We start from the raw sequence: 18,060 nt of genomic DNA on the forward strand, positions 1-18,060 counted from the left end.
TTTATGCTGCCAAAGTACACTCTGTTAAAAACAAGGTCTTATTTTGGTCGAATGCCACGGATGCCATCTCAGGGATTTGCTTCCCTTTTCTTTATTCTATGGTTAGTTTGGTCTTGAAGTGGACCTCGTAGTGGAGGTTGCTTCATAGTCTTGGCTGAATAAATATTTTAAGAAAACATGCGCATTTCTCAAGGGGCAAGCCGGAGTCAATTGTGCACATATTTCAAGTCATGTTATATATTACCCTTACAGGATTAGTAACTTCATATCTAGACTAGTAACTGCAATAAGTCTGAGTAATTTCCATGTAAAGTTACAGCAGAAAACTAAATAGTTCACCTTTTTTGGGGGTGATTTCCATGGAACTAGAAACTAATCAATGGTTTTCTTTGTGTATATAGGTATAGAATATATATTAACTACATATATTATATACATCATCTAGTTACATAATATATAAACATATAATTTAAAGTGACAATTACTTTAAATGGGGAGCTTAGTAATAACTAACTCCTATAGTGTTTGTGAAACCATATCTAAATAATGCATAGGAAGCACCCAGCAAATTATATAGTACACTCAGAGGAAGCACTCCAAATATTGTAGTACAAATATAAATATTATTGCTACTCCAAGGGAAGGCAGTTTAAGTCACCTCAGTTTCTAGAGACTAGGACATCGGTTTCTCCCTCTTTCTTTGGTGTGCAGTCACATGTACAGACTAACGAGGATCCTTAGATGTAAACTAAGTACAAATCAAGCAAACATTAATAAGCTCATGGAGAACTTCCTTCTCTGTATTGAAGAGTCACCAGACTTCATTTGAGTCTTCTGAAATCTCAGGCAACTTTCAGTTTATGGAAGCTCGCTGGAAGGGGAATTTAGAAATTTCCACATTCCCGAGGCCAGCTTTCCGGCCCTGACCAGGCGAGATGCAGGGCTGCTCTCCTGAGTGCCCATCCAGCTCCTCACCTGGGCAAAGTCGGGGAACACACCCTGGTGCTGTGGGTGTGGGAGAGCTGGTAGGCTGACCAAACTCAGCTACTGCCTTGGCCTAGATCCAAGGCTTTGTTGGCCCACTCCAACGTCTACCCCATCTACGAACTGCTGAAGCATGTGAAGGGGCCTCTCCTGCAGATCCAAAGCTGCAGGATCTCCATGACACAGATCAACAACAGGATATCCACGAGGAGTCTCAGTGAGGATCCTGTATTGATGGTACAGCAGAAGTCAGAGGTCTCAAACCAAACCAATGACTCATTGCCATGAACATTTGCAAGATGTATGGACAAAGGCTATACTGTGTGACACAGAGACACACGACAGCATCCACAGCAGGATGTTTATCTATCTGTCTGTCTATCTGTCTGTTTGACAATTTTGTTTTCTTTTGGTGGGGAGGTTGTAAAGGTGGAGGGTGGGTTTGAAGCAATGGGGAGATAAGTGAAATTCGGGTGCATGATGTGAAGAATCAGTAAAAAGTTAAAAAAAATTCCACGTTTGTTCAAAAATATTTTACAATAAGAACGGAGTTCACAAGAGGCCTGTATTTCCACAAGTCTCCCATAATGACGGGAATAATGCTAATGGTACAGGAAGCAGCTTTGGGAAGTTTCCTGACATTGGCTAGAAGTGAGGCAGGAAAGGCTAGTGGTTATTGATTTACTTGAAAAAGGCTGAAACTGGCTGGAAAAAATAGGAATCCCTTTCAGGCATTCAATCTTTATCACTTAGAGAAAAAAAATTATAGGGCCTTTAATACAGAAAAGCCCAGAGTTGACTTTGGAAGCTGTATATGATGTGGGAATTTCTAGGCTGATGGATAAGCAAGTCTATCACTTTCCTTGTACTCTGAAAGGGTGTCAGTGAACAAGAGCAGTCGTGGGATGTCACCTGGTGTGCCTCTCCTCTGTGTGTTCTATGCTTTGGTGGAGGAAGAGGACAGACAAATATACCTAAGTATTTATTCAATCATAAATATTAACGTTCATGAGAATCTAACCCTGAGTTTATAAAGTCTGTAAAGAAAACATTCTGATAATGCTTAAACTGTTTTCTCCTTTTTGAAATACTACAGAGCTCATTCATGCCACTGCACTCTCTTTCTCATAAACCAAATGTTTATGTATTATGTCCTAGGACGCAGCATCAATGTAAAATCTGCCGGTCTCGTGGGAAGACACGGGCCTCAGTCAAAGCAGCCGTTCATGGTGGCCTTCTTCAAGGCAAGTGAGGTTCTTCTTCGATCTGTGAGAGCAGCCAGCAAACGGAAAAACCAAAACCGCAATAAATCCAGCTCTCATCAGGACCCCTCCAGGATTCCCAGTGCTGGAGGTAAGATAGAATGAGAGTGACAGTTGTGGTCCGAGAATTATTGGGTCATATGTTGCAAGTCAAGTTGCCACAATAAATTTGCCAGCTGCATATACCTTCGTTTGGTCTATTAAATCATCTAAGTGATGTTTCTAGCATCCCCAGAATGTTTCACCAGTGAATCACTCAGTAATTCATTTAAAAATAACTATGATGTGCCTTCATGTGTTGAAAGATTCCATTCAAATTAAAATCAAGCTGGCAGTAATAAAGTTATGAAATGGCTAAGTCAACAAAGTCTAGCCAAAATAAAATGACACAGTTTGCAGGCTGACTTCCTCAAGGAATGGTCAACCAGGTGAACACAGCATACAGCTCGCTCTTTGGTGTTTAGGTGTGAATCATGTAGCTCTTTCTAGAAGCAGGAACAGGGCAGACTGTCACGCAGTCAGAATGTATTTGTTTTTCCCATAATTATCGGGCGGGCTGATATGTGGACTATCCAATCTCAAGCATACATAAAACTTTTCAGCAAAACATTGCAGATGTGCAGCTGATAGCAATCTACTTTGGTTTTAATTTAATCTCCTTTTGATTGGAAGAGGAGATTAGCCTTTTGATCACTAATTAGAAAGTAGGCAACTGCCCGTGACTTACTTTATGTCAAGAAGGACCTTGGTTAGTCTAGGCTACAAGCATGTTTCATATGAGGTGAAATTGATATCTATATTATTAAAAGAATCTATTTCCATCTATGAAAAATAGATTTGGAGCTTGACTAAGCCTAGCACATGTTTACTGATGTATATGGGTCTACGTCTACAGCCACCATATATGTACAGTACTTGGCAAGGCACAACGGATAGGCAGATGCGCAGGATAGCCGCGAGTCTCACTAACAGCATTTCAGCAAATTAGAACTCTAATTTCAAATGGCCTTTACTAACATTTTTAAAATCTTAAATTTGTGAGGTTTACTTCAATGTAACAAATCTCCCAGAACCTGAGAGTCTCAAAAGATGAAATTTATTTGCCCTCCTAAAGTGTGGTTGCCAGATTAATCATGCTACGCAGAAATTTGTTTGGTATGTCTAGAAACAGAAGCAATAGGAGAGAGTTATATATGGTACTATATTTTGCTGGATTAAATGCTACATATATAAAAAGAATCTTTCAAAGAGAGTTCTATTGAAGAATAATGGTAGTTTTATACTACTTTGTTAAAGACCCTCACAAAATATTTAGCTTGGCAAAAAACTATAGTCTCTAAATATGAAAATGGAGAAAAATAATCTAAGCCCCCTTTCCTTGCAAATACTACCTTGTCAAAGTTTTATATATATATATATATATAAAGTCAGATAGAAAGTTTCTGAATTTGACTGAAATGCTTTTAGCTTAATGCAGCATTGTACATCAAGAAAGGAGTTTTCTAAAACTGAATAAATAGTCAATAATTTCTGAGGAATCTGGAAAGCACAAAGGACAGCCACGCTCTTGTTATTCAAGCTTCTAATTACTCTGGCAGAAGGTTCCAGCAACCAGAATCATCAAAGTCCTTTTCCCTGCAGGCCAACTCTCCTCTTCTCCTCTTGACCACAAAGTAACAAATATCCTTCTATCACCATCGATGAATAAAACATATGGCGCAGGTCGGGAGCCTTTTCACCAGTTTCCCAACACGTTTAGTGTGTGTGCTTATTATAGTATAGACCAGTGTTTCTGCTTTGCAAGGTTTGTCCTTGGCAAGCATCTCTGTAAAATATGTGGTAGATGGGTTTGAAGCCCATTCCTATTTTGATAATAAGAAAGTAGCTGGTTTTCTGGGAGGCTTAACCTTTCAATAGGTAATAATCAAGCTGACTGGAAAAGCCTCTTAGGATTTGGGCTAAAAGGTGGGGCTGAAAGGGAGGGAATGGTAATATAAACAGAACACTTGATACTTGGGAGGCTCGAAATACCAGGGAAAATGTAAAATTATCCAAATATAAATAATGGATGTCATAATAGTACCAGGCTTTTATGATAAACGATGGAACGAAGGCTCCCTGGCTAATACACGCTAGAGGCAGGTTAAAGAAAGTAATGATAGGAGTTTGTCAAATTGCAGTTTTAAATGTATCTCATAAAATGCTGGAAGTCTGCAAAAGCACTAGGCATAGGAGAATTAAAATCCAGGACAGGCCATTTTGACTATTTTAGTTCACCTTTGTTCTGTTTCAGAGTCATATGCTGGACCTCATGGGGAAGTTGTGTAATCCCTTTACTTAGGAGGCTGGGGCTAGAAATCCAGAATTCCAAGCCAACCTGAGTTCCCTAGGGATTGCGTAAAAAAAAAAAAAGAACACAAAGTCGAGGGAGAAAGGGAGTAGAGAAGCAAAGAGGGATGATAAAAAGAAGGTATGAGGGGCTGGGGATTTAGCTCAGCGGTAGAGCGCTTACCTAGGAAGCGCAAGGCCCTGGGTTCGGTCCCCAGCTCCGGAAAAAAAAAAAAGAACAAAAAAAAAAAAAAAAAAAAAAAAAAAAAAAAAAGAAGGTATGAAAGGAGGGAGTGAGGGAGGGAGAAAAGTGGAGGGCAAAGGAAAAAAATTAAGATTCCTTCCTTAGGACTTCTTAACGTTCTCTGTCCTGTACATAACCCTACAGGAGAGCCTAGAAGAGAATCTAAAACAAATATGTGCCCATCAGATACTTACTAGACAAATGAACATGTTGAATGTGTCTGCAAAACCAACTTCCTAATTCAAATGAATATTTGTAGAATTATTGCTTTCAGAGTTTTCAGAGATTGCCAGTCTCAGGTCCTTTGGCCAGAAGGTTGAACAAGGAAGATAGGGATGATGTCACATTGACCATACACAACGAATTTCTCTCTTTGAAATTTGGATGGCAGAGGAAAGAAGAAAAGACATTAGCTATGTTTTAAGTCAGCCAATCTTGAGGATACAAAGACTTTAGGTTGATAAGGTTTTCAAGGAACCCGGGGACCATGATGTTGTTTCAAGAGTTACATAAAGTGCTCCAAACAGCAGACTATTAGGAGACTGTGAAAGCTAACAGGAAATATGCCAAGTCGCAGCTCATGCCAGAACTCTGGAAAACATTTTACCACATGCTTAGTACTAAGCGTCCTTGAAAGCGGATCTGGTCGTGTGGTGGTCCTGCCTAAAGCTTTGATGGTGTCTCGGGGTCATTCTCTCACACAGTTAATCCTAACTCAAACCTTCTGCATGTATTCTCAAATCAAATAAACATTACCTCTTGTCTAATGTATACAGTGGAAGCATACCTTTTGAAACATCAATCCAAACAAGAGGCTAGAATTGATTAAATTATCTAGGATGCTTTATAATATATAGCAGTAAAACATCACAAATGATACATTATATGTGTTTTAGATGTAATTTAGTCATATTCCTAGCAAAATGACCTGATTCCTTTAAAATGTCACAGCGTTTTTAATAAAGCTAGAATTAGTATAGTTAATCGTATAATTTTAAGTGAACATTTTGCTTGTTTCTGAATGGAGTCTCTAAAGTAAATACTGTACTGAAAAATCTCACAGTGTGGGTGAGCCAGCCCTGAGGGTGTGAGTGAACCACTTGTCTGTCAGATGATGACTTGGGCGAAGGATAGATGCCCCCCGCCCCACCCGTTGCTACCAATGGCAGGGAGGAGCGCTGACTCCAAAGATATCAGAGCAGGACTGGCTGTACCCCTCACCTGCCTCAGCACTTGGGAGAACAGGACTGCACCTCACCTAAGCAGCACAGTATTGCTGGCGCTGGATGTCATTGAGCAAGCTCCTAGGGTATGAGATGGGGAGAACCAGCAGGCTGACCAGCTCAGATAACTGTCAAGCACAGATCCGGGTCTTTGGATCGGTCTCCTCCATTGATGAATTACTGGATCTTACAGAATCAAACTACAGGATATCCTATGCCATAGGGCAGCAACAGGATATCTGTGAGGAGTCCCAGTGAGGTTACAGTAATGATGATAGAGTAGCAGAAGTCAGAGGCCTTGTACCAGACCAACGAGTCAATGAATATTGCAAGCAAAGAAGTGTGGAAAAAAGGGTATACTGTGGGACACACTGTGACACACTGCAGTTTCCACAATGAGTTTTTTTTTGTCTATAGAAGGGGAGGTTGCTAGGGTTGAGAGTGGGTAGAGGGCAGGGAGGAGATGAGTTTGCAATTGAGATGCATGATGTGAAAAGAACCAATGAGAAGTTAAAACAAGGAAAATCCCACAAGGCTACATACATAAAAATGTTTCTAATTGACATGAGCTGTAGAGATATTAACATTCAAAATTGATTATTCTGTGAATTGTGAAAGGTTTTAGAAACCTTTTCCCAGGCAATTACTCTGTCACATCCAGTACGTCATTAGCTAGCCCTATTTCTTTTTCTTCCTCTCTTTATTTTTTCGGAACACTTCTATTGGATATTTTGTGTATTTACATTTCAAATGTTATTCCCTTTCCCCCTCTCCCATCCCCCTCCACCTGCTTCTATGAAGATGCTCCCACTCCCACCCACTGCCACCTCCCCGCCCTGGCATTCCCCTACAGTAGGGCATTGAGCCTTCACAGAGCCAAGGGATTCTCCTCCTGTTGATGCCAGACAATGCCATCCTCTGCTACACATGCGGCTGGAGCCATGGGTCTCTCCATGTGTACTCTTTGGTTGGTGGTTTAGTACCTGGGAACTATGGGAGGGTTGGTTGGTTGGTATTGTTGTTCTTCCTATGGGGTTTCAAATCCCTTCAGCTCCTTCAGTCCTTTCCCTAGCTCCTCCATTGGGGTCTCTGTGCTCAGTCCAATGCTTAGCTGCAAGTATCCTCATCTGTATCAGTCAGGCTCTGGTAGAGTCTCTCAGGAGACATCCATATCAGGCTCCTGACAGCATGCACTTCTTGGCATCAACAATAGTGACTGGGTTTGGTGGCAGCATATGGGATGAATCCGCAGGTAGAATAGTATCTGGATGACCTTTTCTTCAGTCCCTGCTCCACTCTTTGTCCCTGTATTTCCTCCCGAGAATATTTTGTTCTCCCTTCTAAGAAGGACTGAAACATCCACACTTTGCTTTTCCTTCTTCTTGAGCTTCATGTGGTCTGTGAATGGTATCTTGTGTATTCCAAGCTTTTGGATTAATATCCACTTAACAGTGAGTGCATACCATGTGTGTTCTTTTGTGGTTGGGTTATCATACTCAGGATGATATTTTCAAGTTCCATCCATTTACCTAAGAATTTCATGTAGTCATTGTTTTTAATAAGTGAGTAGTATTCCATTGTGTAGATGTACCACATTTTCTGTATCCATTCCTCTGTCAGAAGACATCTGGGTTCTTTCCAGCTTCTGGCTATTATAAATAAGGCTGCTATGAACATAGTGGAGCATGTGTCTTTGTTGTATGTTGGAGTATCTTTTGGGTGTATGCCCAAGAGTGGTATAGCTGGGTCCTGAGGTAGTACTATGTCCAATTTTCTGAGGAACTGCCAGACTTATTTCCAGAGTAGTTGTACCATCTTGCAATCCCACCAATAATGGAGGAGTGTTCCTATTTCTCTACATCCTCACCAGTATCTGCTATAATCTGAGATTTTGATCTTAGCCCCTCTGACTGGTGTGAGGTAGAATCTCAGGGTTGTTTTGATTTGCATTTCCCTGATGACTATAGATGTTGGACATTTCTTTAGGTGCTTTTTGGCCATTTGATAATCCTCAGCTGAGAATGTTTTGTTTAGCTCTGTACCCTATTTTTTCATAGGGTTATTTGGTTCTCTGAAGTCTACCTTCTTGAGTTCTTTATATATTTTAGATATTAGCTCTCTACCAGATGTTGGTTTGGTAAAGACTTTTCCCAATCTGTTGGTTGCCCTTCTGTACGATTAACAGTGTCCTTTTCCTTACAGAAGCTTTGCAATTTTATGAGGTCCCATTTGTCAATTGTTGATCTTAGAGCATAAGCCATTGGTGTTCTGTTCAGGAAAATTTCCCCTGTGCCTATGTGTTCTTCCCCACTTTCTCTTCTATTAGCTTCAGTTTATCTAACCCCTTCATGATAAAAGTCTTGGAAAGATCAGGAGTTCAAGGCCCATATCTAAACACAGTAAAAGCATATACAACAAATCAGTAGCCAGCAACAAACTAAATGGAGAGAAACTTGAAGCAATCCCACTAAAATCAGGGACCAGGCAAGGCTGCCCACTCTCTCCCTATCTATTCAATACAGTACTCAAAGTCCTAGCCATATCAGTCAGACAACAAAAAGAGGTCAAAGGGATACAAATTGGAAGGAAGAAGTCAAAATATCACAATTTTCAGATGATACGATACTATACTTAAGTGACCCCAAAAATTGCATCAGAGAATTCCTAAACCTGATAAACAACTTCAGCAAAGTGGCTGGATATAAAGTTAACTCAAACAAATCAGTATCCTTCCTCTACTCAAAGGATAAACAGGCTGAGAAAGAAATGAGGGAAATGACACCCTTCACAATAGCCACAAATAAAATAACTTGGTGTAATTCTAACCAAGCAAGTGAAAGATCTGTAATATTAGAACTTTAAGTCTCTGAAGAAAGAAATTGAAGATCTCAGCAGATGGAAAGATCTCCCATGCTCATGGATTAGCAAGATTAATATAGTAAAAGTGGCCATTTTACCAAAAGCAATCTACAGATTCAATGCAATCCCCATCAAAATTCCAATTCAATTTTTCATAGAGTTAGAAAGAACAATTTGAAAATTCATTTGGAATAACAAAAAAACCCAGGATAGCACAAACTATTCTCAATAAATGAACTTCTGAGGAAATCACCACCCCTGACCTCAAGGTGTATTACAGAGCAATCTTGATAAAAACCACATGGTATTGGTACAGAGGCAGGCAGGTAGATCAATGGAGTAGAATTGAAGATCCAGAAATGAACTCACACACCTATGGTCACTTAATCTTTGACAAAGGAGAGAAAAACATCCAGTGGAAAAAAGACAGAATTTTCAACAAATGGTGCTGGTTCAGCTGGATGTCAGCATGTAGAAGAATGCAAATTGATCCATTCTAATCTCTGTGCTAGCTCTTTTTTTTTTTATTGGCACATTTTTGTTTTCTATCGTTTATCCATTATTAGTGACTACATCACTTATTAGTTGTGTAGTTTTGGATATGGCCACTAGGCATGTGTTGATCCTATTTACTCAGGGTTTGCATGAAATCAAAGCTGAGACCAGATGTACGAATAGTGAGTGGGAGACATTTGGGAAGTTTTCGTCTAGAGTTTAGCAGATAGTCGGGATCTAAAGGTTGTAGATAACATTTATGTCTCTAAGGACGTGGTTCTCAACCTTTCCAGTGCTTCAGCCTTCAAATCAGTTCCTTATATTATGATGACTCTCAACCACAATGTTATTTCATTGCTACTTCATAGCTAATTTTGTCATAGCCTGGAATCATAATTTAAATATCTTATATGCAGTATATCTGATAAGCAGTTGTGAAAGGGTCATTGAACTCCTAAAGGGGTTGTGAACCACAAGTTGAATATAGCTATGCAAAGGTGAAGGTGCCATTTGTATGGTTACTGCAATGCTTGGCTAAACAGAATTAAGGAAACATTTCAGGTAGCTGTTAATTTATTGGTTACTGTTCTGTGTCACAAATTTATTACGTCCCCAAAGCTCATATATCCCTGTATAAACCAATGGCAGCAATCCCTCTGGGTCGGGTTGTACATATTCAACTTGGTAGTTCACATGGTGTAGCCTGTCTCTCTTTTCAGGTTTATCGAAAAGTAACCTGAAGTATATATAAGATTCACTTTACTGAACAGTCTATTTTGAGCTTCATTAGGCTGCATCCATCATTCTCTGTGAATAAATTAATTTTTGTCCTAATTCTCTATTTGCTTACTTCCTCCCTTTGAAAACTAAAAAAAAGAAAGTTAGAAAATTATCTTTTGCTTTGAAAGAAAAATTTTAACATCTTCGCTCATTTAACCTGTTTTCAAGCTTAAATATTCTTCTGTTTTGAATCTCTCTCTATATAAAATATGTCTACATGTTGATACCTTCTGTCTACTATTAACTATTTGTAGCATCTACCTGCTATATATCATTTAGAAGAGTTATCTTTGATAAGAGTTAAATGAAACATTGTTGATTCATATATAGAATTTTTAAACTTAATTTAGTCAATTACCATTTAATTTGTATACTCAGGCCAGTCTATCTTCATTTACAATTATATATATTCATATACAATTATATATATACATATATATAAATAATTTGGGAATATCACATCATGCACCCCGATCACTCTCATTTCCCAGTTTTTCCATGTTTGTCCTCCTCCCTTGTGACCTCCCCCCAAAAAATTAAAAATTAAAAACAATAATAATAATACAAAACAAACAAAACAACAACAAAACAAATCCAATATGTGTTATCTATAAACTCACTGGAGCATGGTCAAACTCTTAGTGGCCTCCCTTAAGTAAAACAGTCCTTTTCCTCCTACACCCCCACCAGAAGCTACCAACTGTGGGGAGCTGACCTCAGCATCCCTATCCTACTTCCTAAGGGTTCTCTAAGACGGGTGCCTGTTTAGACTGTGACTCTTCAGCACGGTGACATATATAGCTCCCAGATGCGATAGGACCAGGGACCTAGGCAAGGCCCTCGGAGGCAGCCTGGACCACGGACATCAGTGCTGTATATCAGTGCCACTATCACACTTTGGGGACTAACTTGCCTTGAGGTTTGTTGTGATGTTATAGGCTTGACAGCTAGGTGTGACTATTAGCGCTTCCTCCCTTGGCAGTTTACTAGACTGTGGAAGTTAGTCTTCAGAGAGGTGGCTCTCTGGTCAGATCCAGCTTGCGTCTTCCAAGTCCTGTGTCCTGCATGTGTAGTGTTATCAGTGTCAAGAACCTACCTTCAACCTCTTGGAGGCAACCCAGGGTATAATTGGATTGACCAACAACTCAAAAGAGGGTTTCTCATGAGTGGCATTGGGGTTTTTATTAGACAGACTAGTGCTATTCAGGAGCATTGTTGGCCCAAGATGCTTAAATTCATTTAAAATGCACATCTATGTGTAAATATACAAGTGTATGCAATTTAGGAAAAATAAAAAATAGCATGTTTCCCTGTGGCTCTACCAAACATCTTTAGTGGGTGGTTTTTTTCTTTTACCTCCTTCTTCCCACTCCTTCTGTATTGACCAACTTACCACCCCCCAAATAAGTCCTTCCTCGGGTCCTTTGCATCTTACGTGTCCTGCTACTCTAGTCTCTAGTGGTCCTTCCTTCCTTCCTCTGTGTACCTTTTTGATCTCCGAGCTTCTATGGTTTTTCCAGGTTATCAAACAGATGTGGAGCCAGGAACCTCAGGAGGGACATGTAGCATTTGTCTTTCTGAGTCTGGCTTATCTCATTCAGTAGAGATTATTTTCTAGTTCTATTCATTGCCTTATTCTGACTGGGATGATATAAAACCTCAAGTTGCTTTATTTATTTGATTGCTTTTATGTTTGACTCCTATTTTGACCCATTCATTATTCAAAAAATGAGTTTAATTTCCATGGGTTTGTGCACTAACTAGAGACTTGTCCACTTCAAGTTTTATTACATTATGGTCAGATAGGATACAGAGGGTTATTTCACAGTTTCTGAATTTTTGAACAGTTTTCTGTCTCAGCATGTACTTTTTACTACAGAACCTTCCACTGGGTTTAGGGTGGAATATCCTGTAGATACCTGTTAGCTCCATCCGATGCATGTCATTTAGTTATGATGTTTCTGTTATTTTTCATCCAGATGATCTATCTATTGGAAAAAGTGGGATATTAAAGTCACATACTATTAATAGTTTGATGCTAATCTGTTTCTTTAATTCCAGTAGTAAACTCTGTAAATGAAGTTGTTTTCACCAGAGCTTGGTGCACATGTATTTGGGATTGCAATGAAGAGTCCTTGTCTATCTACTCTGACACGTCTTCGTTTGTAGTCTAGTTCGTCAGGCATTGGGAGAGCAATGCTCGTTTGATTCCTGCTCCCTTGGTACTGGGATTCTTCTTTCTATCCTTTCGTTTTCGGGGCATATCTATCTTTAAACCTGAGTTTCCTGGGAACAACAGAAAGGTAAAGTTTTAAAAATCTATTCAAATAGCCATTATCTTTTGACTAGAGAGTTGAGGCCACTAATACTTAAAGTTATTATTGAAAGATATGTGTTGCTTGTAGTCATCTTGTTTGTTTTTTGCTGGTTTTAGTCACACTTTGTGTCTGAGTAATTATGGGAGTTTCTTTTTTTGTTTTTGTTTTGTTTTTATCTTTATTAACTTGAGTATTTCTTATTTACATTTCGATTGTTATTCCCCTTCCCGGTTTCTGGGCCAACATCCCCCTAACCCCTCCCCCTCCCGAGCTTCTCTATGGGTATTCCCCTCCCCATCCTCCCCCCATTACTGCCCTCCCCCCAACAATCACGTTCACTGGGGGTTCAGTCTTGGCAGGACCAAGGGCTTCCCCTTCCACTGGTGCCCCTACTAGGCTATTCATTGCTAACTATGCAGTTGGAGCCCAGGGTCAGTATAGTCTTTAGGTAGTGGCTTAGTCCCTGGAAGCTCTGGTTGGTTGGCATTGTTGTTCATATGGGGTCTCGAGCCATTATAGGAGTTTCTTAAGTCTCTTGGTTTTGCTTACTCCTTTCTTCCATCCAAAGTACTTTTTTCCATATTTTACTTAGAGTTTTCTGATGGTTATGAATATCTTAGCCTATTTGGGTCATGGAAAACTTTTCTTTTTCCTTCAGCTCTGGCACATGATTTTTTTTTTTTTTTTTTTTTTTTTTGGGTGCAGTAATCTTGACTGACAGTTGTGCTATTTAGATCTTGGAATTCATTACTTCAGGTTCTTCTGGGCTTCAAAGTTTCCACTGAGGAGTTTGCTGTATTTTTTTCTAGTGGGATTTCCCTCTCTATGCGATTTGTGTTCTTTCTTTTTGCACCTTTCAAGAATCTTTTCCTGTGTATTTAGTGACATAACTATGATTTACCACAGGGTCCTCTCTGGCGTGTCTGTTGGGGTTTCGTGTGCTTTTTTCATCTCTATGAATATGATTTCCCTTAATTTATGGAAGTCTTCTATGATTTTATTGAAGATCTGGTTTTTGCCATTGACCTGTGATTATTCTCCCTCATCTATAATTGGAAGATTTTGCCTTTCGTTGGCATCTTATATTTCCAGCACGTTCCTTTTCTGTGGTTAAAAAATTTTCATTCTCTTCTAGTTTTTTTCTAGCTCCTCTACCCGTCTTCCAGTCCTAACATTCTATCTCCTACCTGCTCCACTCTACTGATGGAATCCCCTGACTTTTCTAGTGAGTGACTTAGTTTCTCAACTTACATTTCAGCTCGCGTTCTCGCCAATGGTTTCTCTCTCTTCATTGAATCCAGTCATTTCATTCAGACTGATGTTTGTGCTTTCTTGCATATTTTTCAGGTGCTTTCTCACTCTGAGTTTATTCTTTATAATTTTACTGAGCTGTTTGCGTCTTCCTTAAATTCCTCGTTTTTTTTTTCTTTTTTGATAAAGTTTATGACTTTTCTTTAAAATTCTGTACCGTGGAGCTCAACTATGTAACTCTCACTGGAGAATATTTGTATAGGCTTGGTGAATATTGGGTGGGGTGGTGGTGTCTTTACCCCTCATATTATTTTTAACATCAGATCTGGTCATGTGATCCTTTGCTGGTTATATATCTGATGTGGACACAGCAGGTTGAGCTGGGGCTTAGGATGTGCCACCTGATCTGTACCTGGAGCTTTGGAGAGATATCAGGCTGTGAGTTCAGGTGTAGGTCTTGGAATTGAGTAATGTACAGGCAGGATAGGGTCAGGCAGACTCACCAGGCTTGCCCTGTGCACAGGATGTGTGGGCCTGGCTGAGCCTGAAGAGGAATCCGGCACAGATAGCTCATGGTGATCGGAAGTAGGAGAGGTTGTGAAGGGGAGCACAGATGCGTTGCACAGACCTTCATGCAATGTGACCAGGAGGGTCTGGGTCTGGTGATTTATAATGTGGGGTAAGGGGTCTCAGGAGAATGTCAAGATTCCTGGCAATCTGTGGCCATGCTGGAGTTGGGCATATGACTTCATCTGTACATCAACAGCAGGATTATGTCCATTTTATTTAATCTCCTAAGGACTGCCAGTTGCTATTTTTAAAGCTATGAAGATCATTTCCTAGACCTTCTTCCTGAGGCTTACTTTGCCAACTATTGAGAGGGAACCTAGCTGTAGATTTTGCTGATTTGGGTAAAATATTTACTTCACTCAGTGCTCATTAATTTTTATTTCTGACAGAATAAGCATACAGGTATAACTCTATGACATCAGACTCTCGGAACAAGAATCCATTATAAATTTAATTGCGCATTACCTTTATGTAATATTTTATACACACACACACACACACATCACTTCGTCTTTATGAAACTATATTAATGAAACAAGATATTTGCTCTTTAAAATTTTATTCAGTTTCTTTTTTATAAACATGGAATTCTAATAACCATACATGTAGTTTATATTTATTATCTATCTGTATTCTTTCTGTTTGTTTGTATCATCTATCTATCTATCTATCTATCTATCTATCTATCTATCTATCTAATTTATAAATGTGTGTATGTAATGTATTCATTTTATATTTATGGTTAAAAACATACTCATTCACTGCCTAAATAAAATTGTTTGGATATTATTCAGATTAAGGTAGAAGTTTCCCTGAAAATGAGAGGACAGAAACGGAAACAAAATTTTCTTTATTTCTGACTATCAACATATATTTCTTCAATTATGACATAGGGGGCAATTCTACTACCTCATTTTCTAATCAGATATCAAACAAATAGTCATTGGAAAGAACATAGATAATAGAGTCACCCTTTGTTTTCTGGTTTGAGACTATTTCATCAGCAACTCAGTCATTAAGTTAGAAGGTGAAATAGCGACACAAAATTCCTTTGAAGGAAGGTGTATATATTTCTCTTTCGTTTCCCTCCTTCACATTGGGAATAATACAAATCTTTTAGAATGTGATTTGTAAAAAGTGGGAGAGAATTTCAGAGACAACATGAAAAATGTTCTGTAAAGTTTTGCATTATAAATGCGTTTTACTTCATTTCAGATGCAAAATAGAATTTTATGTTTATATTTAATTTGTTAAAGCAATTATACAAATTTTAATGTTTTTAAAGTACATTGCAAATTATGTAATATAAATAATGTATAGCTTAAATTACTCACGGAAAACTGTAGGGAATAAGTACATTGATTCTCCAAATATTTATGAAGTGTATATTATTTATCGATTGCTATTTCTAGTACTTGGTATACATCAATGAACCAGATTTAACAGGCTTTCTGACTTGGTGAAGATTTATGCTAGGGGGAGAACAGAGATAAGAAGTAATACATGTTATGAATAACCCATGACAGAGGAAGTCACAGAGTGTAAGTGAAACTTAAATCGCTTGTTTATGTGATCAGAGTAATGGGGACTATTGGAATCAGAGTTACAATACTAAAAGTGCTAGTTAGTGAACAACCCATTTAGAGAGATGGTGCGTGAAAATTACGGGACAATACAGCACTTAGCGGTGTTGATGTCTGTGCAAAGAAAAATGCCAGGAAAAGAGCAGAGCAGCGTCAGGACCCTGAAAGAGGTCCAAATTCAACTGTGTGTACAACAGGAGGAGGTGTTATAAGCAGGGCAAGGTACAGGGGGAGAAGAATTACCGGAAATGACCGAGCAAGGCAATGGGACCAGCTCACAGCAAGGCTATAGCCATTCTGCCGATGTCTCATGTCTGGTGACGCTAGAACCATAGCAGGGCTTCTTTCAGACAAATGCATGGCTAATTTGATAAAAGCCCACTTACCACTTTTTTGTGGAGTACAAGGGGACAAAGACTACCACTCACGATATGGAAGTAATCCTGGCCAGTGACGGTGACTTGGTCCAGGAGCAATGTAGGAGACTGTGAGAAAGTGGGTTTGAAATCTATGTGAAAATTGCATGGGAGATTTCCTGACAGATTGGAGGTGAAGTTGAATAGAAAATGGAGTGGGTTGCCTGAGCTATTCATCTGATTAATTTTGGGGGGGGGCTGGGTACATCCATTAGCCATGAAAAAAGATGCCTAAAGTGAATATGCATTTGAGTGATGATCAGAAACTCAAAATGGAGTCGCTTATAATGATGTCACTTATTTAAGTAAAATCTCCAAAGACATTTGGCATCTGCTCCAAAAGTATCATGCAGAAGATATTGTGTAAATATGCCTGACATAGTTATAGAAAGTGCCACCATAGTAGGACTGAATTAACGGATGATCACACAGCTACTAGGACTCGGTGAATGGAGCACCAGCCTACGCCTGACACACAGGTGGCAATAGAAATCTTTTCGGAACTTTACAAAGCCAATGACATTATCTACGTGCTACATATGAAAATTGATCGACAGCCAAAATCCTCAGTCAAGTGTCCAATTCATGTTTTACACCTTCAGATACAATCTCCTCCGGAAACTTTATCTATGTATCATCTCATAACAGAAATTGTATTCCTCCCTACCTAATGGGCAGTCGTTTGTTTAAAACCTGGGTGTTTGCTTTTCTTTGATCTGCAGATTATAATACCAGTGAACAGAAACAAGCTTGCAAGAAGCACGAGCTCTATGTGAGTTTCCGTGATCTGGGATGGCAGGTAAGATCGCTCTACTCGGGCACTTCTCTCCTGTTTTATCTTAAATCCGTGGTAAGTCCAGTATAATAACTGTCTTGAAGACCATTCAGCATGTGGTTCACACACATCATTTTCATTTCCTTATTATTTTCCCCTTATTGGAACATAATGAGTTGGCTTAACAACCATCTAGGGAAATATCAATTCTTAAACGTAACATTTAAGAACGGATAAAACCAACACTGTCCTTTAAATATCCCAGGTCTTTTGTTTTGCACGAGTCAGAATCTCACTGTGCAGCTCAAGATGTCTTCGATTCCTTCTTCTGTTTCCGTGTCCCATGGACTAGGACTCTAGGCATGCGCCACCATGCTCTGCATATGTAACAAACATTTACTAACGTGTTTATTTTTGTATCCTTGAGCGTGCTTGTCTGTGAGCATGTGTATAGACTAGAAGAGACCGTCGTGTGTCCGGCCCCATCGATTTCCACCTTACTCTTTGAAATAGTTAATCTTTCAACCGAGTCTGGAGCTCGTTGGCTTTGGGGCTATGATGTTTGCCAAGAAAGGCCAGTGATTGTCATGGCTCTCCTACTTCAATGTAGAAAACGCCGGGATTACAAGCAAGCATGACTATAGCAGTAAATTGTTAAACCGCTCTGAGCTCCTGGTGGACGGTCACGCTTCTTGCCACCGCTGGAGTTCTCTGGATTTGCTAATGAAAAGACACACATGCGCAGTGTTATTTTTAATATGCCTTACTGGCTCCATGACTGGGCCACTGCTGAACCTCCATGTGGCTGTCACACTCCCCTCCGATATTCCTGAGTTGATACTTGCCAAATCTATATTTCATCTCTGCTACCCCAGATCCAGTCAGGGGAGTGATCCCTGGGGCCACTTTCCTGGATTCTTACTTCTCCAAGGGCTCCGATCTCTGCTTCCCTTTCATGGCGATCCTGCTCCT

General features: G+C 39.5%; 1 protein-coding gene across 2 annotated transcripts in view; it reads left to right on the forward strand.

The window, feature by feature from the left end:
* The window catches only part of Bmp5 (bone morphogenetic protein 5), a 126,358-nt gene that overhangs the window by 97,635 nt on the left and 10,663 nt on the right, over window positions 1-18,060 (forward strand). For both annotated transcript variants that reach the window (XM_032910196.1, XM_032910197.1), the window contains exons 4-5: window positions 2,143-2,337; window positions 17,036-17,112. In XM_032910196.1, the coding sequence (XP_032766087.1) occupies window positions 2,143-2,337; window positions 17,036-17,112 (272 nt within the window). The remainder of the gene's footprint in view (window positions 1-2,142; window positions 2,338-17,035; window positions 17,113-18,060) is intronic.

The sequence above is a fragment of the Rattus rattus genome, chromosome 8, assembly GCF_011064425.1.
Source record: "Rattus rattus isolate New Zealand chromosome 8, Rrattus_CSIRO_v1, whole genome shotgun sequence".
Classification (NCBI taxonomy): domain Eukaryota; kingdom Metazoa; phylum Chordata; class Mammalia; order Rodentia; family Muridae; genus Rattus; species Rattus rattus.